We start from the raw sequence: 27,709 nt of genomic DNA, 5'->3' as shown, positions 1-27,709 counted from the left end.
CATAGATTTGAACTAAAAGCAGATCATTACCATGATTCAAGTAAAACAGGGTTTTATCTATGGTACCTCTAGTAAATCCACTTTCAAGAAGAAATTGAGCTAGAGTTTCATACCATGCCCTTGGAGCCTGCTTTAGTCCATAAAGTGCCTTGTCCAATCTATAAACATAGTCTGGATGCTTTGGATCCACAAAGCCTGGAGGTTGTTCAACATATACCTCTTCATCCAGTTTCCCATTAAGAAAAGCACTCTTGACATCCATCTGGAATACTTTGAATTTCTTGTGAGCAGCATAGGCCAGAAAGATTCTGATTGCCTCCAATCTTGCAACTGGAGCAAATGTCTCATCATAATCAATACCTTCCTGTTGTGAATACCCTTTTGCCACAAGTCTTGCTTTATTCCTTGTAATGACACCTTCACTATCAGTTTTGTTTCTGAAAACCCATTTTGTACCAACTATGGATCTATCTTTTGGTCTTGGTACTAGGGTCCAGACTTTGTTTCTCTCAAACTCATTTAGCTCTTCTTGCATTGCTTGAATCCAGTCAGCATCTTGAAGAGCTTCCTCCACCTTTTTAGGTTCTGTTTGTGACAGAAAACAATGATGTAAACACTCATTTGCTGTAGCTGTCCTTGTTTGCACACCTGCTTCTGGATTTCCAATTATCAAATCAGGTGTATGAGATTTTGTCCACTTCCTAGCATGTGGAAGTTGACCATTTTCATCATTGGATCCTCCCCCTTGATCCATGCTCTCTTGATTCTGTTGATCATTCTCTGTAGCTCCCCCTATAGTTGTGCTATCAGAGTTTGAATTAGTATTCTCTGATGAGTTTGAGTCAGCATTCTCTGATGAGCTTGAGTCTTGAGTAGAGTCTGAAACATTCTGATGCTCCCCCTCAACATTTGCTTCATCATCATGAACTTGTAAATTTTCACCAGAGTTTGCTGTATTTTGGTCACAGTCAGAGTTTGACTGTTCATCAGAGTTTGTTGAATCAGAGAATATTTCTTCATTCTCAAAATGCAGTTCTTCATGATCATCCTTATCTGCTAAACCCATGATTCTCTTGTCATCAAATGACACATGTATGGATTCCATGATCACTTTGGTTCTTAGGTTGTAGACTCTGAAGGCCTTTGTTGTTAGAGGATAACCTACAAAAATACCTTCATCAGCTTTTAAATCAAACTTGGTAAGCTGTTCTGGATGAGTCTTCAATACAAAGCATTTGCACCCAAATATGTGAAAGTACTTCAGATTTGGCTTCTTTTTCTTCACCATCTCATATGGGGTCTTGCCATGCTTATTAATCAGTGTTGCATTTTGAGTGAAACAAGCTATTTGAACATCTTCTGCCCAGAAATAAGTAGGTAATTTAGCCTCATCAAGCATAGTTCTGGCAGCTTCTATAAGAGTCCTGTTTTTCTTTTCAACTACACCATTTTGCTGTGGTGTACCAGGTGTAGAAAATTGTTGCACTACACCTCTTTCTTTGCAGAACTCTTCCATTGTTGAATTTCTGAACTCAGTTCCATTATCACTTCTAATGATCTTTACTTTGTCTTCAGATCCATGATCCAGTTGCTTCACATGATCCATCAGATGCAAAGTTGTTTCATCTTTAGAGTGAAGAAAATATACCCAAGTGTATCTGGTATACTCATCAACAATGACAAGAGCATATTTCTTCTTTGCAATGGATGGTACATTAACTGGTCCAAATAGATCAACATGTAGAAGATGATATGGTTTCTTTATTGAGAATTCAGTCTTACTCTTGAAGGATGTCTTTCTCTGCTTGGCCTTTTGACATGAATCACATAGACCATCTGAAGTGAGTAGTGATTCAGGGAGTCCTCTCACAAGCTTTTTCTTTATAAGCTCATTTATTGAGTTAAAATTCAGGTGTGAGAGCTTCTTATGCCACTTCCAACTTTCTTCTGCAGAGATTCTAGTTGATAAGCAAATTGCTTTTCCTTCAGAGTTTGTAGGCAAGTGGATTTCATAAATATTTCCATGTCTGTGAGCAATCACTGCCACCTTGCCTGTTGACTTGCTTACTATCTCACTGTGTTCTTCATAGAAATCAACATGATATCCTCTGTCACAGATCTGACTGACAGAGAGTAAGTTGTGTTTTAGCCCTTGAACAAGAGCTACATTTGATATGATGATATTTCCAAGATTGATGTTGCCATATCCCAGAGTCCTTCCTATGTTGCCATCTCCATAAGAAACACTTGAGCCAGCTTTCTCCACAAACTCTGACAGCAGGGCCTTATTTCCAGTCATGTGTCCTGAACATCCACTGTCCAAGACTAGAATATTCTTCCTGTTGCCCTGCAATCACAAAGACCACTAATTGTTAGTTTTAAGGACCCAGACTTGCTTGGATCCCTTGGCCTTATTAAGTTTGTTAGCTTTTGCAGCGGAATTATTATTATTATCAGAGTTTGAGCCAACAGACTTTGTAACAAAGTTTGTACTAGAAACAGAGTTTGTACTTGCAGAGTTTTTATTAACCTTTTTCAAAGAAGGTTTCAATTGATAATAATCATAATACAGACTATGATATTCTTTGCAAGTATAAATAGAATGCCATAAACTACCACAATGAAAACATGGATCTTGTGGTTTATATCTAATACTACTTTTTCTAACTCCAGACTTTGTAGGTAAGGAGTTAATGTCCTTGTTCTTCCTGCAAAAATTAGCAAGATGATTAGTATTTCCACAGTTATGGCATGTCTTCCTAGGTGCATTTGGAATAGGCATGTAGTTATTACTCTTGTCTATTCCAATCTTGCCATTTCTATTTTTCCTAGGCTCCTTGTTTTTGTCATCAGACTTTACCTCTTTAAGCTTATGTTTAAGCTGTTTCTGAGTCATCAGTCCTATGTTAACCTGTTTGGGCTTATCAGATTTTAAATTGTTGTTAATCTCTGATTCTGGTCTAATCTGTTTAGACTTAGAGGATTCAGCAACAAATTTAACAGGTTTAACCTTAGGTTTTTGAGTTTTAACAAACTCTGCTTTTGATGACTCAGCTTCTGAGTTATCAGTGTAACCTAGTCCCTTCTTCCAGTTTCCACTACCTAAGATATCATGAGTAGTTTTGCCTGAATTAGTCCATGTCTTAATAATATCCCTTTCCTTTGCAAGTTCTGATTGAAGAGATGCATACCTCTTTAATAATTCATCTTTGACAATGACAGCATCATCTCTTTCTTTCTGAACTTCTAACATCTGAACTAATTCTTTTTCCAGATAATCATTCCTTTTCTTTACACTTAGAGTTTCAGATTTTAATCTTTCATTCTCTAAAGTCTGATCTCTAAAGCTGATATGCAAAGTTTTAAGGAACAATCTTAACTCAGTTATATCTTCAGTATCAAAGGCAAGAGTAGAATGAGGTACCTTTGCAGTAGATTCAGAGTTGTTGTCAGTGTTTGCCATCAGAGCATAATTGACTTCTTCCTCTAAATCAGATGTATCTGTCCAGTTTCCTTTCTTGGTGATAAAGGCTTTTTCTTTTTCCTTCTTGGCTTTCTTGCATTCAGATGCAAAGTGTCCCTTTTCACCACAGTTGAAACAGGTATACTTGTCAGCTTTTCCAGCTTTCCCTTCCTTGCCCTCATTCTTCTTGAAGTTCTTCTTATCATAACCTCTGTCAGAGTTTCTGTCTTTCCTTGAAAAGCTTTTGCCTTTGTTGAACTTTTTGTAGGCCAACTTCTTGAAGCTTTTCACCATCAATGCTGCTAACTGCATCATCTCATCATCACTTTCTTCAGAGTCTGAGGGAACATCAGAGTTTGAGTCATCAGAGTTTGATGACTCAATGTCAGACTTTGTGACATGAGCTTTTCCTTTGCTCTTAGCAGCTTCCTCTTGAACTTTCAGAGCAACAGACTTTGATTTTCCTCCATGACGTTTGCTCCTCTGCTCCATCTCAAGTTCATGAGTCTTCAGTCTTCCATAAACATCATCAAGAGACATTTCTCCAAGATCAAGATTGTCTCTTATTGTAGTGACTTTCAAATCCCATTTTTCAGGAAGAGCCAGAAGGAATTTGAGGTTTGAGTCTTCAAGATCATATTCCTTGTTCACCAGAGATAAATCATTCAACAGTTTGACAAATCTGTCATACAGATCTGTCAAAGACTCACCAGATTTTGAGTCAAAGTGCTCATACTCTTGTGTAAGGATTGTTTTTCTGTTTTTCTTTATGGCCTGAGTTCCCTGACATCTGGTTTTCCAGAGCATCCCAGATTTGTTTAGCAGTTTTGCACCCAATCACCCTATTAGACATTGCATTATCAAGGGCACTGTGCAGAAGGTGTTTCACCTTAGAGTCTTTACCTATTGACAAGATGTCCTAAGGGGTGTAATCTTTCTTTTCTTTTGGAACCATCTTCTGAGGTTCATCTGCAAGCCCAACAGAGAGCTTGGTGGGCATATGTGGTCCATCATAGATCCTGTCAAGGTATTCTGGATCAACAGAGTCTAAGAATATGATCATCCTTTCTTTCCAGACTGGATATTCAGATGCCTTAAGGATTGGAACTCTAAAAGATGAAGCTTGTGATTTTTCAGACATGATTGTGATTAAGATCTCACTGTAGTTATCTTAACAGAGCTGGCTCTGATACCACTTGTTAGGTCCTATAAATTCACTATATAAGTTAATATAGTGAACACAATCAATAAAGCAGAATGACAATAAGAGATTGAAAGCAGTAAACTCTTATTCACAAAGCTTGAATGGTTACAAAAACTCTCTCAGTGATTTATATATTATCACTAAGAGCTGCTAGGGTTCTTAACAATGTACTCGATAACTCAACCCCTATAGAGTAACCATATTCTGTGTTTATATAGACACAGTTACAAAATCAATCTCTGATTTGATATCCTATAAATCAGCTATGTATTCTATCAATCAAAGATTGCTACTGTTTTCTGTTTAGTTTCCATAGTCAGCAAATCACTCCTCCGCTTCTATCCTTCCTTGAAGTATATCCGCTTCTGAGCTCTTTCCACGTGTAAACTCTGACGAGTCTTGACTATGTAAACTCTGATCAGACTTTATTAAACTCTGGTCAGACTTTACTAAACTCTGATCAGCTTCCAGCTTAAACTCTGATCACTCCTGTTCTAAAACAAACTTTAAGAACATTAGTAATCATCAATTATATCTAACAATATATTTTTTATTTTGTTTTTTAAAACATATCTATGATCCGATCCAATGAAATAGTGTTCCGCTTATAATCTTTTCTCCATAACATATATAACAAATGTTTATATTTAACATATAACAATGTTCCTAGCAAATCATGTTATTGGACTGAAGTGAATATATTGTTCAAAATCCCTTGTAGATCATTTTCAAGGACTAGTTTTGTTTCTCCAAAACTCAGTTAATAGTGAACTGTGTAAGCTGCCGGATGTAGTCCAAGATGATCTAGGTAAAATGCTTACGTTACTCTTATGTGAAGCTGCAACTTGAACCCGAGGTTTTTGAGTTGCATGTGAGAAGGAATTCAAACAGTGATGCAAATTGTAAATAGTTGAATCATGGGTTCGGAATTCAAATCTCATCCATTTTCATATAACTTGATCTAAATCATTTCACTTTGTTCTCCGATCTTAACACTTTAAATCATTAAATTCAAAATAAATATCAACCAATTAATTACATTTAAATATGAGTTGAAAGAGTAAAAATTTTATGTATAGAGTTTTACATATTATTATTGAATGTTACCACAACAAAGTAAAGATTATGACTTCTAATATTTATGATAATATATTTAGATTTTATCAAATATATGTACTATTTGTTTTATATTATTGTGATAGCCTGTATTTTCTTTGTTAAAAAAAAACTTTTCAATGGTGTTTAAAACTTTAATAAAATATATTTCTTATGTGATTATATTTTAATACGTGTGTTGTTACTTTATAAAATATTTATATACTGAAGTGTTATCTCTAAGCAAAGATTTAGGCCAAAACTTCCGTGAATAGATGTTAATTCAAAATAGTAATCACCTACCCACCATAATTGTAGGAACACATTGAACCAATTATGTACATAAATACACGTACTTGTTTCACTTATTTTCATTTCTTGTACAGCTCTTCTCTTCTGCAAGGTACCTCTAGGTTTATGTCATGCTTCTCTTCTGCAAGGTACCTCTAGGTTTATGTCATGCTTATGTACTGTGTATGCTATGTTCTACACTCTTTGCTGATATTTGATATTATATGTATAACATGTATACTACATTGAATTTAGTTTGTCACTGACACATACTGTTGGCTACTGCATATTATGTCTATTAAGTGTCTGTATAATATCTTGTTTAAAGTTCCATACTTTTATCTTTTATTAATTATTTTACTTTAGTATATAATTGAGTCTAATTTTCATTAGATCCCAAAATTGTTTTGGAGTGATTACAACAATGTTTATAATTAATTTCTGAAAAATATGGTTTTATATACATATGCATCAATTTTGGATATAAATATCTTTGATTTTATAATTTAATATGCATGTTAATCTTTTATGAATTATATTAGATTTACGTAATTAATATACATTATTTATTAAAACTATTATTATTTTTATGTCATTCTTGTCAATTATTATAGTAATATTTTTATTATAAGACTAATTTTTACTTGTATATTTATAAAAAAAATTGTTTAGTAAATATTGATGGAGATTTGTATATTATGAGATTGTTTAATATTGTGTGTTTATATTTGATTGGCTACATATGTAGAAATCATTAGTTTTTGTTGAAGTCAGTTTACTGGGAGTCTTTGGGACATGGACAGATAGAGTAAATTGTGAATTATTTGTATCATAAGTGATGGATGGGCTTGTTGAGTGGGCTTTATGTGGTTATCTGCACAGACAGTGCAGGTTATACTGTACTGGCTTATAAAAAAAATGTTATGATTATTCTATGCACTTAGTTTATATCATCTTTTATTTATTTGTATAATTGTTAAGATTAGTTATATGAGTAATGGTTTAATGTAATTACTCTCATTAATAAATTTTGTAATATATGAGGTTATTTTATTTTCTAAGGACAAACTATTTTAAAGAGTCTCTTTCTTATGTCATTTTTTTTATTAGAGTTGCATATTTAATTATGTGCCAAGCTAAATTTATTGTGTATGATTATATTATATATAAGTAATATGGAAACTTATTATTAATCTTATGTTTAATTTATTTTATAAATATGCAAATTGGGTGCAACATGTAATAATATTATTATATTATTATTGTGCATCGGTGTTGCAAGTTAAGGTAAGTTAACTTTTCAGTCTTGCTATTGTATTTATTTGAAACTTTGTTTTTCTTTAAATATTTGGATCAAAGTTAAATATTTTACATATAAGAATTCTCAATTAGCTCTGACCAATGAAACTGTTAGTATCTGCGTATAGTTCCGGAACTAGCTATGATACCGTACGAGGGGTGCCTGTTATGATACCTTGGGGTTGCGCACTTTATGATACCTTAGTAAGGGGCGCATTACTGACAAATTATGAATTTATGATACCGAGTCACCGGGTATTTGTGACCTTAGCAAGCTGTGGAATTATCTTATATAATGATTCTCGATTTATGAAACTTATGAAGTTATGTAAAATACTTGATCCATTAGCTTGTGTGATTGGTTATCTTGCTGGGCTTGTGTAGCTCATTACTTACAAATTTTCAGGTGCCTAGCTTTTGGATCGGGAGATAATTGGCTTAGTTTGTTCCAAATATTTGAACTTGCATATTTCTAGTATAGAGTCATGTCACTTTATTCGAGATTATGTCAGACTGTGATTTCTTTAATTTTAATTGTAATGTCGCTGCATTTGGATTTTATTATGTTAAATGACATTTGAGATTTGAGATTTAGCATTTAAGTATTAATTATTGGCTTAAAAAAGTTGGGTCGTTACAATTATATAGTTATTTTCTTTGTCTATTAAAAAGTTGGGTCGAATTTAGATTTCGGTTCAAGTTAGTGAAGCTCTTTCAGTCTAATTTGATCTAAGAAAAATAAGGAGGAAATCACGCTCTGTAGGATTTGAACCTACGACATCGGGTTTTGGAGACCCGCGTTCTACCGAACTGAACTAAGAGCGCTTTCTTATCATCAAAGACAAGAACGTAAAGACACTTTTTTTAACCCCAATTTAATGAACGATTATATATTAATATAATTGGAATCGATCTTAATTAATCCCTCGTTACTGCTCAACGAAGAAGTAATAGGTAGGGATGACAGGATTTGAACCTGTGACATTTTGTACCCAAAACAAACGCGCTACCAAGCTGCGCTACATCCCTACAATTGGTCTACAGTATCATTGTATAGAATTCCTGTCTTGTTTTCCACATCGTTATTTCGTCCATTGATCTATACAATTTATATGGGCATTTCGTCTTTTTGGTCCCATTTAACATATAATAATAGTAAAAGAAAAGTCTTATATACGTATGAGATACGGAACGGAACCTGTCGTAAAAATAAATGAGTAGTTTTCGGGAATGCTCGGGACGAAAGGGACCTTTTTTATGTTTTAAGAAAAATTGTATTTACCGGATAGTTGTAAATTTCAATTTGAATTAGGGATTCCGTGTACAAGGTTCTTAACTGCATATGCATCTGATCATATATGTATTATCATTATCATTTTAGATTACAATAAAAAAAGGAAGGAGATTTTTCAATGCGAGATCTAAAAACATATCTTTCCGTGGCACCGGTATTAAGTACTCTATGGTTCGGGTCTTTAGCAGGTCTATTGATAGAGATTAATCGTTTTTTCCCAGATGCGTTGACATTCCCCTTTTTTTGATTCTAGTTATTGATACGATACCAAATAACGAAGATTGGAGATAAAATTAAATATTTTTTACTAATCCTTTGCCCCTTTTTTCTCTTTTTTCCTTAAAGGGAGGAAAGAGAAAAAAGAAAGGGTGTATTCAACAGCTTCGAGACTTGGGTTCAAGTTTGAATTTAATAAATTATTAAATTCAAAAATTAACTAGGGATGGAGGTAGAATAAACAGGGTCGGCCTAGATCTAGGACAAGACTCTTATACAAGGTACTTAAATGTAAATGAAATACTGTGATTTGAAATAAAGTTTAGAAATTTTTTTAGTATATTGATATTGATTGCCGGGAATTTTTTATAATTGGATTTCAAGCTAATAACTTCTATTTTTACTTCCTTTCTTCTTCTTCGTTTCGGATCGCAAATGGAAGAGTTGAGTAAATCAAAAATCCAAAGGGGGTTCATGGCCAAGGGGAAACTTTTCATGTCATATTTATCATTGAGTACAACTAAGCAATCACTAGTTTATACTGTATTAATCACTTTTTTATATAATAAAATCTACAAATTTATTTTTCATATTTGAGAAAATCTACTTATCTTAATTATTAGTTGTCCATTTTTCATGACCGACAATGACAACAGAAGGTTCATGATAGTAGTAAGTGATGAGAGGAGGCATGTGATTGTGCTAACTAGTCGCTAATTATGCTAAGTTATGGTGGTAAGTACTGATGGTAGCCAATGGTGCCTAGTGATAAAAATTTGGTAATGGTGAAGGAGATACCTAATTTATATATATGTATATGTATATATTTATATTTGTAAGATATGTTTTATATAAATTAGTGATTTGTCATGTAGAAATTAGTGATTTCAATAGTAAAAAATAGTGATAAAAAATTGATCAGAGACTGGTTTTTAGTTTCCAGGCTAATTTGGTTTGTATTGAAGTAAGACTCTACATATATATATATATAATAAGTACTTACAAAATAAAATAACACATCACCAAAAAAATTAAAAATTATATATATAAAAATACATACCTTGTATATCAATTACCTTCATATAAAGGTTGTAAAATATTTGATTCAGGATTCACTAAGTGATCACTTCTATGATCCTTGAGATTTCTATAAGAGAAGAAATATCATCAAAGTTAAATCTCCTTTAGTATTATATCTTTTTAAAATACTAGATAAAATTAAAATGAATTATAGGAAAATTAGTCCAAATTGTAAATAAAAGGAAATTTTATGAAAAAAATGTTGCTTTCTAAAATAACCCACAATTGATACAAGGTGCAACTCTAGTAACAAAACATAATTTAATTTCTAAGTGCCTAGGCTCTAAGAATAAAATTAAAGCTATTACATATCAAATCAATATCAAATAGATTACACGCACATAAAAGTATAATTTAACATCAAAATAACATTAGCATGTAAAACATGGAGTAATTGAATGAGTACTTACATGTGTACCCAAAATATATACATTGAGGTTAAAAGAAATTCAAGATGAGCCCTAAATTTAAGATTAAGTGAGCTAAATTAAGAGGGAGGAGAAGAGGCGGCACTGTGTTAGGCCAGTTTTGAACTTATATGACTATGGTTTTTGTCAATGTGTCGGCCAAGGTTGAAATTATATGACTAGTGTATGGGCTAGATGGGCTTATGTTTAAATTTTGGTAAATTGTATTTTTACTTAAACTCCAACTTGTATAGCCCAACACCTAAAATGTATATTAATTAGTTGGTTAAGACTGAAATTATAGGTCGGTCACGGTTACGTTTAAATTCACTCAGATGACCATAAGTTGGTTTGAATTCTAATGAACTTGTACGTCATGAATTGGACTCGGTGAAAGTGAAAACAGTGATTTGTTAAATAAATTTATGTGGGTAAAAGAATTTTAAAAGGACCTTTATTTTCACTTAGTACTCAATCCCAAAGTCTATATCTACTAAATTGAGTAGTTTGTATTTAAATAGCTGTATTTATTAATTATTATATTTCAATTAAAAAATCTATCCATCCAGATCTTTGTAGTTGAATAACTTAAATTTTACAAAAATATTTTTGCTAAGATAGAAATTCATTAAAAATCATTTTAAAATAAATTTACCCCGACACATAAATAATGTATATATAATTAATGACTTAATTATATGATAATTATATTTCCTTAAAGTTAAAAGTGCTTTGTTATACATTAATCAAACACATTGGTAAATACTAATGTTTACTACTAATTATTATAAAAAGATCAAATAACTTTTTCTTTGTCTTGCATCTATTTCATATAAAACATACTATATTAAGTGTAATATAATTTTTTTTCTCTTATGTAATATCAATAACTTACTAACAAGAAAAATCTTGTAGGTTTTAAATTTAATTTTCAATAATATGTTTTTCATTTAAGTTACTATTTGGAATATAAAAGACTCTTCTTTTCTTATATTTAATAATTTTAACAGATTAACTTAAAAAGGAACCATAATGTTAATAAAATAAAGTAATGTTATACAAATTGGGTAACCTAATTATTGGATTATAGAGAAATAATATACTCCTTGTCACCTTGTGTCTTATTGGTATTCATGGTCAAATTGACCATCTTTGACCATAATCACACCTTAAAGTAGAATATATATATATACCTAAGGAGAAACTGCATTATTCATATTTTTAAGTATTCATATTTGTATCCACCTTGTATTCTACTTGTCCAGGGTGTGGCAAACGACAAACTGCATTACATAAAGGATAAAACTCTTCTTTTAGACCTTAAATAGTAATAAAGTCTTGTTACTATTTTTGTATTAAGGACTTAAAATGTTGTAATATTACTTAAATAAAGTTATTTTTGAGTTTTGATATGAGTCTGCTCATACTATATTATACTAGCCTATACGTTGTGGAATGCACACGGCCTTTTAATTATTTATAAATTTTTATTTTTGATATATTTAAAATGATGAAAAATGGGAATGGGCTTGGTGCTTGTTTAGTAGCATTATTGTATTGTTCCTGATATTCTTTAGTATGATCAGTTTTTTTTTAGCCCAAAAATGGGAATGGGCTAGCGGACAAAATCATATATTTTTGTATGTGGGAGGAGGATTTTATATGAAATATCAACTTCTATTTTCTTATTTAGATATCTTTGCACATTCTAGGAACTTGAGATGCCTTTCAAAGCGTTTCCCGGCAGCTTGCTCATGAGTATTATGAAAGTAGAAAATGTCAAAAAAGGTAGAACAAGATGTATAACACACCCTAAGCCCAACAAGTCTGACCTGGCTAGGAGAGTTCTTGCAGTTATCACAAAATATAATACACGAACTCTTTCCTACCAAGAACAATGAAAGCACAATCAACACAACACAGAAACTTCTATTAGAGTTAAAATCACAGGGCATGGACGTTTAAGCAAATAATAGTTCTTATTGAGTTAACCAACTTATAGTTGAAAAGGGGTTATCACACTTCTTATGAAAATATAGAATCTATTCAACATTCAACATGAGTAAATAAAAGAGTTTCATGTATGCACCTCAAGATTTCCATTTTTGAAATGCTAGAAATGAAAATAAAGCACATACATTGATACATAAAACAATAATTGTTTTTATAATTATGGATACTATATACCTTGATTTGCATATGTAACATTGGACATACAAATCCGGATTGTAACGATTCCCGCAAATGCACAGCCTGCGATTAAGATTTAAGAATAGGCAAATTAGACACTTTGAAAGGAGTAATATTAACACAAATAACAAGTAACTAGGAGTCACATATCGCTATACGTTATAAAGCTATACATTATAGAAGTATTAAAGTACGTGTCGCGTCCTCTAATATATACAAACCAGAGGGACGGTGGGAGTATTAAACAAATGATGTCTCAGTATTAAACAAACGGATGCCTCCGAGGCATCATCATTTATTTAATACCCCTTCCGGCCCTGAGAGTTGTATACATTGGGGGTCGCACACGCGGCACACACTTTAATGGTTCAATAAAGTATAGCTCTATAACTTATTTTTAAAATTTTCATGTTAGGATAAATACTTATATATTGCATATTTTAGTTTATATCAACTGCATTTGACTCATGCAGATAAAATATTTACCTATATATATGTATGAACAAAGTTCCATGTAATCCACATATTTACTGTAGTACCGTAGACCACGTATGTTCTGCAACTATAGAATGACATAAAAACATTGCAAAATGTGTTATTTTGCAAATCATGTTCTATACACATTATTATTTTGTTAAAAGTTTTGACAATCCTAAACATTCTACAAGTTAAATAGTGAAAAACACATTATTCTGCAAAACATGTTATGTTTGCAGAACATATTTACATATTACAGAACATATGTGTTCTACTTGTCGAACATAAATGATTTTCAATATTTTTCTTGAAATAGTGATATTTATAGAATGTATTTCACAAAATAACAAGTTTCATACATTTTGCAATGTTTTTATGCCATTCTAAAGTTGCAGAACATACGTGGTCTACGGTACTACATGGACTATATATATATATATATATTAACATAGGATGATCCCTTATTATTGGTATCCTAAGTGAGTATCCGATGATGATATATTGTGTAACTTGTTATTAATTTAATCTCTTGTTATCATCACGTGTTAATGATGTTACAATGTTTAGTTTCACTAGTGTAAAGCTTAATTATTTATTAACAGAATTTTATGTGGCTCATGAATTGGGAGTTAACATGCCTATTTGTTGAGGGGTAACCTCTTGTTGATGATTAGAATCTTTAGCATTGCGTTTGAGTTTAGTACATATATAATAGCTTAAGTTTGGTCGGAGGTGTAAGGTATAAATATTATATAAAACAAATATAAATGAAAATATTAAAAAATGTATATGTATAAAAAATAGCAATAAAGTACACACAATAATTTTGTGTAATTGACTAGATTGTGCCCATTTAGTATGAGGGAATTTATGCTTGGGAACATAAAGTCTTTCATGGTTTGGGATCTTTGACCTAACACTCATACATGGGTCTTAATGCATAGATGTTTATGTATATTGGTCATTTCGTGGTCAATAAGCCAAAAACATATACATGAACGATTTGGTTTGCAAAGTTTTAAGACAGTCACAACTCACTATATACTGAGGAGAGTCCTCACCTTAGAATGAACTGGTTAGGTCTTATGGAGGTCATAAGTCATGATCACTTACCTTGAAAAGCATCTCCATAATAGAGGACAAATAACTCAATAAATTATAGACGAAAAACAATATTAATCTCATGGGAATCTTAAGTCAAGACAATGAGGCAAAAAACAAAAGATCAATTTATATTAAAGACATCTGCAGTTTATCATAAATCACGGGAATAAATCACGGGAAGAAGTTCAATAATATGTTCAAGCCTCGGTGACAATAAAGTTCGAGGATTTTGAGGCTAATTAATTATGAGTGATTTAGTTGAAGTACAGGAAGAATTTTGTGAGCATATTATTTTAATCAATATTTGAAGCAAAAACTAAGTTCCCCACAAGCTTGCTAATTGTACTTACAAATGAGAAGGATAGTCTTGGTATACTGGATAGTCTACCAAGAAAATAATATTCTGGACCGTCTACCACGAAAACGGTTTTTTAATATAAGGAACGAGTTATTCTAATGATAAGGAATGATTGATTTAATTGTTTATTTGTTAATTGATCAATATTGGAACAGTTGAGTGGGAATGAACAACTTAAGAAATATTGTTTTGAAAAGACCGATTCCTTTGGCCTCAACTCAGCCACGTCACAACAAGTCTACAAATCATATATGTATTCTGTGCATTCACTTCACTTTGTGTTCCCACTCCAACACTTAAGCACGAAGAGAGATGCAGGAGCTTGAGAGTTAAAGAACATGTACTATATTATAATTGTCATATCTTTAGCTTTGTATTAAATAGTTATAGAGGAGATCATTTGTACGTAACTAATTCACCAGATTGAATTTATAGCAACCTCAGGTTTTATCAATATATACGGTTAAAGATGACCATGAATAGCCAAAGGTGGGAAGGAGTGTATTATTTCTCTATAATCCAATATTTAGGTTACACAATTAGTATAACATTACTTAATTTTATTAGTATTATGGTTCCTTTTTAAGTTAATTTGTTAAAAATATTAAATATAAGAAAATAAGAGTCTTTTATATTCCAAATAGTGGCTTGAAGAAATACATTTTATTGAAAATTAAATTTTAAACCTACAAGATTTTTCGAGTTAATGATTTGCCTTTTCTATTGATTCCTACTGATTGGATAAAAACAATTCTTGAACGAGGTAACGCCAGGAAAAGAGGTAGTCCTAACAAAACAAGTTTTAATAGAAAAGAAAAATCACCCGAGCAATTATTAACCAATCACGTAATTTGTCGACAGAAAGCTGATAAAAGCCATTTAAGCACAATAACTACGTCAAGTGTTATTTTTTAAGTTATTAATATTACATAAGAGAAAAAATATATATATTACACTTAATATTGTATGTTTTATATATTAAACAAATGGAAGAGAAAGAAAAAGTTATTTGATCTTTTTATAATAATTAGTAGTAAACATTAGTATTTATCAATGTGTTTGATTAATGTATAATGAATCACTTTTAATTTAAGGAAATATAATTGTCGTATAATTAAGTTACTAATTATACATTATTTATGTGTTTGGGTAAATTTACTTTAAAGTGATTGGTAATGAATATTTTTTTCAGAAATTCAATTTTTTTTTTTGTAAAATTTAAGTTATTCAACTACAAATATTTAGATAGACAAATTTTTTAATTAAAATATAATAATTAATAAATACAACTATTTAAATACAAACTACTCGATATAGTAAATATAGACTTTTGGTATTGGGTGCTAAGTGAAAATAAAGGAAAAACTTTTTGAAATTCTTTTATCCACATAAGTTTATTGAACAATTCAACTTATAGACCATGTGAGTGAATTTAAATGTAAACAAGACCCGTCCTATCATTTCAGTTTTAGCCAACTAATTAATATACATTTTAGGAGTTGGGCTATACAAGTTAGAGTTTAAGCAAAATTTAATTTACCAAAATTTAAACAAAAGCCCATTGAGCCCATACACCAGACATATAATTTCAACCTTGACCGACTCATTGACGAAAAACCCTAATCCTCTTAGTTCAAGACTGGCATAGCACACCGCCGCCTCTTCTCTTACCTCATAATTTAGCTCAGTTAATCTTAATCTTATGGCTTATCTTGAATTCTTTTACCCTCAATTTGTATATATTGGGTATTACGTGTAAGTATACTCATACACTCATTCAATTACTCTATGTTTTACATGCTAATGTTATTTTATGTTAAATTATACTCTATGCTTGTGTAATCTACTTGATTTGATCTCTAATAGCTTTAATTTTATTCTTAGAGGGTATGCTACTAGAAATCAAATTAAGGTTTGTTAGTAGAGATGCACCTTGTATCAATTGTGGTTATTTTAGAAAGAAACATTTTTTTTTTAAAATTTCCTTTTATTTACAATTTTGAACTTGTTTACCCATAATTCATTTTAATTTTATCTAGTATTTGAAAAAGATATAATATTAGAGGAGATTTAACTTTGATGACATTTCTTCTCTTGTAGATGTCTCAAGGACCATAGAAGTGACTCACTGGATCCTAGATCAAATATTTTACAACCTTTATATCAAGGTAATTGAAATACAAGGTATGTATTTTTATATTTTTTGTAATTTTTTTGGTGATGTGTTATTTTATTTTGTAAGTACTTATTGTATATATACTTGAAAACTATTTTCTGTGTAAGGTACAAGTTATACTAAAAAAGTTTTCATGTCATATTTATCACATCTAGTAAGAGGACAATATAAATAACATTATGAATAATATTTTTAATACAGTTTATTTTATTTGTCTTTTTAAGACATTTTGCACCTAATTTAAACCTAACGTATTGAATATTGTTCAAGATTTTGTATAATTTAAACTTCGTACTATGATTAAAATTACAAACTACCTTAGATATTTCTCACGTCCTAAAAAGTTATAAGAAATCATAGTATGATATCTTTTCAGGTAGTTGTAAGATTCCATTGCAATATGGCAAACAATGAAGATCATGCTCCACTAACCAGTATTATAACCCCTGTCCCCTCTTTCTGTCGGGATCAGATAGTCTTTCTCTCCGTCGTAAATACCCAAAGGTAAAGTGGTGTGTATCCATGTATAATTCAGTAATTAGATTAAACTGATAATTAGTAATAAATAAGACCACTAATCCGGATGATCCACCTTATGTTGCTCAGATTGTAGAATCTAGGGCTAACAAAGTAAAACTATGATGGTACTACATGCCCCAGGACACTGACCTTTGGAAGAAAGACTGTGACCGAAAAAAGGAATTGTTTCTATCAAACCAGTTTGATCCTCAAAAATCTCAATTGTATCCTAGGAAAGTGTAGCGTGCAAACTTTTTAAGAATATAAGGAGATTGAAGGTCGGCGTTCTGATTCTGATTACTACAGTTGATTTGAGTATGATGCTTATAATAAAAAATTGATTGATGTCGAAGATGCTGATTGCTCCTCAAAGTAGCTTTTTCAAAATTAGCTTTTTGGATCCAAACATCTATTACAATCCTCTTATAACTACCAAACACTAACATTCGGGAATTCTAGTCGTCAAACCTCTAAAACAGCTTAAACCTCTATTTTTGCCAAAAATCTTTAACTTCCAAATGGGTTTGTAACAAAGTGATTGGAGTTTGCACGTGGTTATAAATTAAAGAAAAAGTGCATTTTGTTAACCTGCATTTCGAGATTTCATGCCTTTAAAATATTCTAACTAAATAAAAATCCTACATTTACAATTCTATTTAATTAAATGTTGCTCAATGTGTGTACTTTTGTCAATTCCACCTAAGCATGTGAGTTAAAAGTGAATGAAAAGATAGATAAAATTTTCTTTTACAGATTCTTGGACACTTTATATTGCTCCCACAAACACAGATGCATTTGCATCTCGTGTAGACGCACACAGACATTGCCATGGCCATCGGCGGGCTTTATCTCTTGTAGATGCATATGGACAAATATTCTTAGATCTTATTGCCTCATAGATATTATCGCCTCATAGATCATATCGCCTCATGAGTAGTTGACTATATATTTTTAGTCTCTTCAACAATTGAAAAAACTAAACCCCCTCCCCCCCCCCCCAAATATTTCCTCTTTCTCTCGCGATTCGGAAGTCTCTCTCCGCAGTAAATACACAAAGGTAAGGTGGTGTGTGTCCGATACGGTAGTGTTTTCTTTGTTGTAAATATCTAAAGGTAAAGTGGTGTGTGTCCATGTATAATCGAGTAATTAGATTGAATGAACTAATAATTAGTGAGTACTCATATGTTTTCTTGCAATTGATTCCAATTTTAGTTTTCAAATTTATACTGAGTTTTCGTTTTTGATTTCTAATTGCAACAAATCTTGCTAAAATTTACTTTTGATATTTTACAGTTATAATAGCAAAATAAAATAGGTACAAGATGTGGGGAATGTGAAGGGTAAGAAAAGAAGGTCCGTCACATGACTCCGTGGCCCCGGTGGCACCATCGATGCTATGCAAACATAATAGTCCTCGTTATAATGGTAATGACTCTATGAATTTATCTAGTGTTAATTATGATTTTATTATTTGTATTTCTCATGTTATGATATAATAAATTTTTACTTGGTTATAAGATCTATAAATCATTGTAATATCCCAAGGATGATCACTATATTGTAGAGTTTACCAACTAAATAAAAAACTAAATTATAAAACTAGAATTTACTAATGTCTGAAAATATTTGAAGAACTGGGAATATTGGTCATTGTTAATTTGTGTGATATTTGAACTTTTTGATGTGCAAAATATGATTAACACTAGATATCACACAAATATGATTCTATACATATTTTGCACATCAAAAAGTTCAAATATCACACAAATTAACAATGACCAATATTCCCAGTTCTTCAAATATTTTCAGATTTTCAGACATTAGTAAATTCTAGTTTTATAATTTAGTTTTTTATTTAGTTGGTAAACTCTACAATATAGTGATCATCCTTAGGATATTACAATGATTTATAGATCTTATAAACCAAGTAAAAATTTATTATATTATAACATGAGAAATACAAATAATAAAATCATAATTAACACTAGATAAATACATAGAGTTATTACCATTATAACGAGGACTATTATGTTTGCATAGCATCGATGGTGCCACCGGGGCCACGGAGTCATGTGACAGAGCTTCTTTTCTTACCCTTCACATTCCCCACATCTTATACCTCTTTTATTTTGCTGATCATAATTGTAAAATATCTAAAGTAAATTTTAGCAAGATCTGTTGCAGTTAGAAATCAAAAACGAAAACTCAGTATAAATTCGAAAACTGAAATTGGAATCAATTGCAAGAAAACATATGAGTACTTACTAATTATTAGTTCATTCAATCTAATTACTCGATTATACATGGACACACACCACTTTACCTTTAGATATTTACAACAAAGAAAACACTACCGTATTGGACACACACCACCTTACCTTTGTGTATTTACTGCGGAGAGAGACTACCGAATCGCGAGAGAAAGAGGAAATATTTGGGGGCGGGGGGTTTAGATTTTTCAATTGTTGAAGAGACTAGAAATATATAGTCAAGTACTCATGAGGCGATATGATCTATGAGGCGATAATATCTATGAGGCAATAAGATCTAAGAATATTTGTCGGTATGCATCTAGAGGAGATAAAGGCCGCCGATGGCCATGGCAATGTCTGTGTGCGTCTACACGAGATGCAAATGCATCTGTGTTTGTGGGAGCAATATAAAGTGTCCAAGAATCTGCAAAAGAAAATTTTATCTATCTTTTCATTCACTTTTAACTCACGTGCTTAGGTGGAATTGACAAAAGTACACACATTGAGCAACATTTAATTAAATAGAATTATAAATGTAGAATATTTATTTAGTTAGAATATTACAAAGGCATGAACTCTCGAAATGCACGTTAACAAAATGCACTTTTTTCTTTAATTTATAACCACGTGCAAACTCCAATCTCTTTGTTACAACCCCATTTGGAAGTTAAAGATTTTTGGCAAAAATAGAGGTTTAAGCTGTTTTAGAGATTTGACGACTAGAATTCCCGAATGTTAGTGTTTGGTAGTTATAAGAGGATTGTAATAGATGTTTGGATCCAAAAAGATAATTTTGAAAAAGCTACTTTAAGGAGATTTTTGGGTTAAAGGTTTTGGTTTGTGTCAGAAAAAACTAATCATTTGGCTATTTACCAAATAGTTTACGAGAAACTGCTAATTCAATTCGCTAGTCAAAACATCTACTTCAATCACCAAGTCAAAACTTCTCATTCAATCCGCTAACACCTAACAGCTAATTCCTAAACATGGCCTATGTATGAGTACAGTTCTGACAACACCTTAGACTTTTTTCATGACATAGTGTTCTATCTTTTAACCTTTACAAATTTACAAATACAACCCTACAAAATTTGACATTATTTATGTGCATAGAAGAGTTAATTTAGTTCTATAAAGATCTTGGACATGGAAAAGAAAATATTGCAAAATATATTCTTCTGTGAAATATGTTTACAAAAATCATTTTATTTATACAACTTTTTCTTCTTGCACAACATACATGATTCTAAATTTTTGTGTGAAATGGTAGTATTCATAAAATAATAAATTTATAAAATATGTTGTAACAGAATATATTTTTTATTTTGTTTTTTAAAACATATCTATGATCCGATCCAATGAAATAGTGTTCCGCTTATAATCTTTTCTCCATAACATATATAACAAATGTTTATATTTAACATATAACAATGTTCCTAGCAAATCATGTTATTGGACTGAAGTGAATATATTGTTCAAAATCCCTTGCAGATCATTTTCAAGGACTAGTTTTGTTCCTCCAAGATGATCTAGGTAAAATGCTTACATTACTCTTATGTGAAGCTGCAACTTGAACCCGAGGTTTTTGAGTTGAATGTGAGAAGGAATTCAAACAGTGATGCAAATTGTAAATAGTTGAATCATGGGTTTGGAATTCAAATCTCATCCATTTTCATATAACTTGATCTAAATCATTTCACTTTGTTCTCCGATCTTAACACTTTAAATCATTAAATTCAAAATAAATATCAACCAATTAATTACATTTAAATATGAGTTGAAAGAGTAAAAATTTTATGTATAGAGTTTTACATATTATTATTGAATGTTACCACAACAAAGTAAAGATTATGACTTCTAATATTTATGATAATATATTTAGATTTTATCAAATTTATGTACTATTTGTTTTATATTATTGTGATAGCCTGTATTTTCTTTGTTAAAAAAAAACTTTTCAATGGTGTTTAAAACTTTAATAAAATATATTTCTTATGTGATTATATTTTAATACGTGTGTTGTTACTTTATAAGATATTTATATACTGAAGTGTTATCTCTAAGCAAAGATTTAGGCCAAAACTTCCGTGAATAGATGTTAATTCAAAATAGTAATCACCTACCCACCATAATTGTAGGAACACATTGAACCAATTATGTACATAAATACACGTACTTGTTTCACTTATTTTCATTTCTTGTACAGCTCTTCTCTTCTACAAGGTACCTCTAGGTTTATGTCATGCTTATGTACTGTGTATGCTATGTTCTACACTCTTTGCTGATATTTGATATTATATGTATAACATGTATACTACATTGAATTTAGTTTGTCACTGTGTTGTGCCTGCCTAGTTTTACACATACTGTTGGCTACTGCATATTATGTCTATTAAGTGTCTGTATAATATCTTGTTTAAAGTTCCATACTTTTATCTTTTATTAATTATTTTACTTTAGTATATAATTGAGTCTGATTTTCATTAGATCCCAAAATTGTTTTGGAGTGATTACAACAATGTTTATAATTAATTTCTGAAAAATATGGTTTTATATACATATGCATCAATTTTGGATATAAATATCTTTGATTTTATAATTTAATATGCATGTTAATCTTTTATGAATTATATTAGATTTACGTAATTAATATACATTATTTATTAAAACTATTATTATTTTTATGTCATTCTTGTCAATTATTATAGTAATATTTGAAATTACACACCTAGAGGGGGTGAATAGGTGTTATGGCTAATATGACCGATTTTTAATGTTACGGAATATTTATACTGACATAGACAGCTTGCTGTTAATTATCAATATATTCTTAAAGCTTACTAGCATTGGCTTTTATCTAATTACTCTAACTGACCCTCAACCTCCTTCACGTGCATTTTTTCCCCTGTACATTATGGTCTTTTCACCAAAAGATGGAGCCATCATCTATATCCGGGTCTGACCCATTCTCACGCTTCAACTGAATTTTTATTTGTACCGTCACTAATTCATCTTTTAAATGAAAGAGGATTACTCTAACTGACCCTCAACCTCCTTCACGTGCATTTTTTCCCCTGTACATTATGGTCTTTTCACCAAAAGATGGAGCCATCATCTATATCCGGGTCTGACCCATTCTCACGCTTCAACTGAATTTTTATTTGTACCGTCACTAATTCATCTTTTAAATGAAAGAGGATTCATCTTTTAAATGAAAGAGGATTTGAAATCTTTGAAGACATTATTTTTAATTAAAATAGTTATATTTATACTTATTTTAAACTTTTGTCGTGTTTTCACAAACTTTTTCTTACTAAAAAACACATTCGATGCATATACAAGTTTTCTATTTTTAAATAAAAAAAGTGTCTACATTTTTTTTTCTTAACATATATTATTGTTGAAAATGACCAGAAAAAATTTACATAATTTATTTATACTTAAATAAATCTGGTTTGTCTTATTTCATTCTTATTTTTACTTAAAAATAGTTATATTTGGATTATTCTAATATTTATACTTATTTTAAACTTTTGTCGTGTTTTCACAAACCTTTTCTTACTAAAAAACACATTCGATGCATATACAAGTTTTCTATTTTTAAATAAAAAAAAGTGTCTACATTTTTTTTTCTTAACATGTATTATTGTTGAAAATGACCAGAAAAAATTTACATAATTTATTTATACTTAAATAAATCAGGTTTGTCTTATTTCATTCTTATTTTTACTTAAAAATAGTTATATTTGGATTATTCTAATATTTATACTTATTTTAAACTTTTGTCGTGTTTTCACAAACCTTTTCTTACTAAAAAAACACATTCGATGCATATACAAGTTTTCTATTTTTAAATAAAAAAAAGTGTCTACATTTTTTTTTCTTAACATGTATTATTGTTGAAAATGACCAGAAAAAATTTACATAATTTATTTATGCTTAAATAAATCAGGTTTGTCTTATTTCATTCTTATTTTTACTTAAAAATAGTTATTGATTTTACTTCAAAGGAGTCTCTTATTATATTTATTGATTTTACTTGATCCACTGTCATGTTAGAAACTAATTAAATTAAAATAATAGTTTTTCTGAATAGTAGAATGACAACTAACCGGGAACATTTTATAATTAGCAACATTTTAAAACACTTGATACTACGGTATGTAGATATTTAAATTATATATTATATGAAAAAATTTATTGTTGCGTAACTTATTATTTTTATTAAACCTTATCTTCTTTATTATTCGTTTTAGAAACCTGTAAAAAATGTAATATTAGTTGTTTTTTTTATTATTATGATTAAATATTACCGTATAACCAAGTATATATTCCCGACTTTTGCTTTGGATAATTTATTGATATTTATGGTTATTTAACTTTTGCTTTGAATAATTTTAAAATGTTCAATTTTCATTTTTTGGTGCGTTATATGATAATAAAACTAAAATTAAATATTTTTACATCATTTTATTTTAGTTAACCACTTAATCTACATATTATCGGCCAAGTATTTATTTCAAACTTATTATTCTGATCTTTAGTATATTTTGTAACATATAATTTAGATCTTCTTTTATTATTATTATTTATATTACATTATCAATTCATAAATTAGGATAGTCTGCATAAATTAATTTACAAAAAATATTTTCCATAAAATAATTGTCTGAGATTGCTATTTTGACAACAAAAAATCAATTAAAAGTCATCTAATCCACGATTTATGCCAACTGATACCATCATTCCACCCCATGATCAACAACTGACCCAAAATCACCCCATGTTTGCTAACATATATACCCCACTATCTTACTGCATACCAAACCACACGGATCTCTCACTGATTAATAGTAAAGGTTTTCAGAAACTTATTCTTCCAACCATCTTTAATATATATATTGTTCTCAGTTAAGTTGTTTCGCAAGCTTTTCAGTACCAAGATGAATGACTATGATCAGCTTTCTTCACTTGATACAACTAGAACTAATTGGTGCGTCAAGGTACGTGTAACCAGGATGTGGCCTTCCATCTCCACCACTGGCGGTTACAATCTGCTGCTTCTTGATGAGGAGGTAAGTCCAGTTTTCTTCTGTTGTTTTTTTATTGTTTGTTTGTCTATCCTTTCTCATGGCTTCCATTTTTATCCTATAGAACGTTCATGTACATGCATTTATTTATGCGGACAACTGGACTGCCCTATCAAAGAAAATCAGTATAGAGGAGGGATCTCTGTACACCATCACTAATTTTTACACAAAAGCTGCATTTGGTTCGTTTAGGCCCGTGTCAAGCAAGATCCTCATTAATTTTTCAAACTCTACTATTGTTGAGAAAGTTGACACTGATGACTTTATGATACCCATGCATAAGTTTGAATTTGTTGATTTGGGAGATCTGTTCAAGCTTGCAGAATCGTACGGTGATCAAAAGACTCGCGAATTCTCCACAGGTGACATCTATCTTATTCTTTATTATTTACATTGTATTCTTTATTATTTTATATTGTATATGGTATTACTGTATTACTGATGTATTCTATATGCATATATTATTGTATCTATTATTATGTTATTGAACATTATAAAATATATTGCATACTTAGGTTAAATGACCTGTTGTGTGATACAAATGTGAATCAGATGTTATGGGAGTATTTGAGAATTGTGAAAATCTTGATCGGATCGATACTGTTAATGGACCAAGGAGTATAATTCGTTTCAGGATAACTGATGGAAGGTTGGTTCTAGACTTTATTATATGTGGTTTGGCTTTATGAGTTTATATCTTTTCTTCTTCACACAACTTAGTTATTTAAAAATATAATATGCAGGTATTCACACAAGGCTACTGCATGGGGGGACCTTGCAGAGAGAATAGATGATGAAAGGAAAAAAGCAGTTGAGACACCCATCATTGTAATACTCACTGGTACAAAGATGAACACACACAGAAGTAAGTATTAAAAGGATGTGGCAAGAATAATGTTTGTATCATATTCATGTTTTGTATGATTTCAGTCTCATGTGTATGTAATTTGAAATTATGCTTCAAATCAGATTCTGTCCAGTTAAGTACAACGTCTTCTTCAAAGGCTTACATGAACCTTGATATTGATGCTGTTATTGCAATGCGACAGAGGTATCATATTGTGGTGCAGTTTTTATTATGCAGATCCTAGAATTTGTAAAATCATGCTTAATATATTTTTTAGGCTCATTGAGGAAGGCTATACTCCACGTGAAAATGATGGCCAACGATTTTCTCAACGGCATGTAAGTGAGGCCGTGCAGACACTGAATTTAAAGCAGGTAGCTGAACTAGCTGCAGCTGATTACATAAAGGTTGATATTCTTCACTTCCCTGCAAATATAAAAAAAAAGATATGTATATTGTCAAGAGGATCTTGCTCATTTTCTTTATTAAAATCATGTAGAAAAATGTTTACTGCAACATCAAAGTTGTAAGGGTAGAGGAAAATCGCTGGTGGTATGATAGCTGCGGAGGTTGTGAAAATGAGGTGCAGAATCTTGAAGGAAAGCTATACTGTGACAATTGCAAGAAGAACATTCATGTTGCTGAAAAAAGGTAAGTTAACATAGCTTGATCAGCTCTAAGTCTTGAGTCTCAACTAAATTTGAGCCTTAAGTGAGTTTGGATATCAAAAATATTTTTATTTTGTTTGATATCCAAATTAGTATATTATTATTGATTATCATGTATACTTATCTCCTTAGATTTAAATTAGTGTGTATTTTACATTATTATAAAATAATTATGCATAAACATTATTTATGGAAAAATGATAATGAATTATATATATATTTTTTAAAAATTTATACAGCATTTTATATATTATGCTTTTTATTTATAATTACGCTAATTTATATATTAATGTAGCATTTAAATTAATTAAATATTTAAAAGTACTATAGCACAAAAAAGTTAAATCACATAATTTATAATAACATAAAATTTATGAAAAATAAAAATAAATATTTTATATTTAAACTGTAAATTTTATTCCATTTAGTAAGTACTTAATACACATATAACTAAAAAAAATTAAAATCATTTGATTTATCTAATTCTCATTTTTCAAGTTAATCTTCTTTATATTCATTAAAATTTCATTATATATACATACATATATATATATATATATATATATATATTCTTTTAAAAGCACAATAATTCATATTTATTTTATATATTTTGTTTTTTCCATACTTACAAATTAAAATCTAATTATTATTACTTAACTATATACATATACATATATATAATTTTATAAATTTTGGGGTCTTGGCCCTAAGCAACCACTTAATTAACTTTAGTGTTGAGCCGATACTGGTCTTCAACTATTACAACAGCTAAACTCCAATATTGCTTCTCAATCCATCAGGTACAGGATCGTAATTCTTGGTGAAGATTCTACTGAGGCATACAATTTTGTTTTGCTTGATCGTGCCGCCAAGAGGATGATCGGGACAACGGCAACTAAACTCATTTCTGATAAGTTTAAGGTGAGAGTACTTGAATGAACACACTCACCGAATACATGCATGTATCATTACACTTCCCAGGATTAACTCGCTATGCCATTTTCTGTAGGATCTCACAACAAATGAATTTCCTCCGCAGATTAGATCAATTACTGAAAAGGAGCTTAAGCTCAAAATAGTTATTAAGGAAGATAATATAGCCTCCAAGAGCAGACTATATTTTGTTGTTGATGCATGTTATGCAAGCAATTCTGGCTCCACGATCTCCTCATCAACAGATACACAGTGTACAACTTCTGCTGTTGGAGATGTGAGCAACCCCTTGCACTATCTTCTCATTACAAACTACTTAATTATAGACTTATTCATGCATATGCAATATGTAATTACTTATATTTTACAGAGCTCAGTTGTTAATCTTTCCGAGAGTGGTGATACCCCGGGAACATCCAAATCAACTTCTAAAAAGGTTAAATTGGTAAGATCTCACAACAACTATATGACCATTTTACATTTAATAATTTTGTTTGACTCTAACATCAAATTCCTATCAAAATAGGAGAAGTAATCGTAGCGGAAATACCGGAGAATCGAGCAATCTGTTTATGTTATGCATAGCCGGAAATGTTCTTCTTCACCGTTTTATTTTATTTTTCATTTCATACTGTTTTTTCCTTTTCTATTAAATTCAGTGTTGTTCTGCATATTTTAGTAGTGGTGTGTTTTTCATTCAGACACATGAAATCGTATTACTTTCAAGGATTGCTTTGCTTTCTAAT

The 27,709-nt window shown here is 30.5% G+C and overlaps 1 protein-coding gene and 2 non-coding genes across 3 annotated transcripts; 1 reads left to right on the top strand and 2 right to left on the bottom strand.

Annotated features, from left to right (window-relative positions):
* Positions 1–8,103: 8,103 nt before the first annotated feature.
* TRNAW-CCA (transfer RNA tryptophan (anticodon CCA)) lies at positions 8,104–8,177 on the bottom strand. Its single transcript has one exon. It is a non-coding gene; the product is annotated as a tRNA-Trp (tRNA).
* A 130-nt stretch (positions 8,178–8,307) lies between these two features.
* TRNAP-UGG (transfer RNA proline (anticodon UGG)) lies at positions 8,308–8,381 on the bottom strand. The gene has a single exon. It is a non-coding gene; the product is annotated as a tRNA-Pro (tRNA).
* Positions 8,382–24,368: 15,987 nt separating this feature from the next.
* On the top strand, positions 24,369–27,498 carry LOC108204139 (uncharacterized). Its single transcript, XM_064085157.1, has 11 exons — positions 24,369–24,500; positions 24,580–24,877; positions 25,068–25,164; positions 25,259–25,380; positions 25,485–25,566; positions 25,640–25,769; positions 25,862–26,013; positions 26,831–26,951; positions 27,040–27,240; positions 27,334–27,408; positions 27,490–27,498. Exons 1-11 carry the CDS (start codon positions 24,369–24,371, stop codon positions 27,496–27,498), a joined length of 1,419 nt encoding a protein of 472 aa, XP_063941227.1.
* Positions 27,499–27,709: the final 211 nt, after the last annotated feature.

Source organism: Daucus carota, chromosome 9 (assembly GCF_001625215.2).
Source record: "Daucus carota subsp. sativus chromosome 9, DH1 v3.0, whole genome shotgun sequence".
NCBI classification, from domain to species: domain Eukaryota; kingdom Viridiplantae; phylum Streptophyta; class Magnoliopsida; order Apiales; family Apiaceae; genus Daucus; species Daucus carota.
This window is presented reverse-complemented; position numbering and strand designations above follow the sequence as displayed.

What these genes read in the sequence shown, in the direction of transcription:
- LOC108204139 (XM_064085157.1), top strand. Translation starts at nt 24,369, where the DNA reads ATGAATGACTATGATCAGCTTTCTTCACTTGATACAACTAGAACTAAT. An exon ending in GACTCGCGAATTCTCCACAG is followed by an intron (nt 24,878 to 25,067) that starts GTGACATCTATC and finishes AATGTGAATCAG; the next exon opens with ATGTTATGGGAGTATTTGAG. An exon ending in GTTATTGCAATGCGACAGAG is followed by an intron (nt 25,567 to 25,639) that starts GTATCATATTGT and finishes TATATTTTTTAG; the next exon opens with GCTCATTGAGGAAGGCTATA.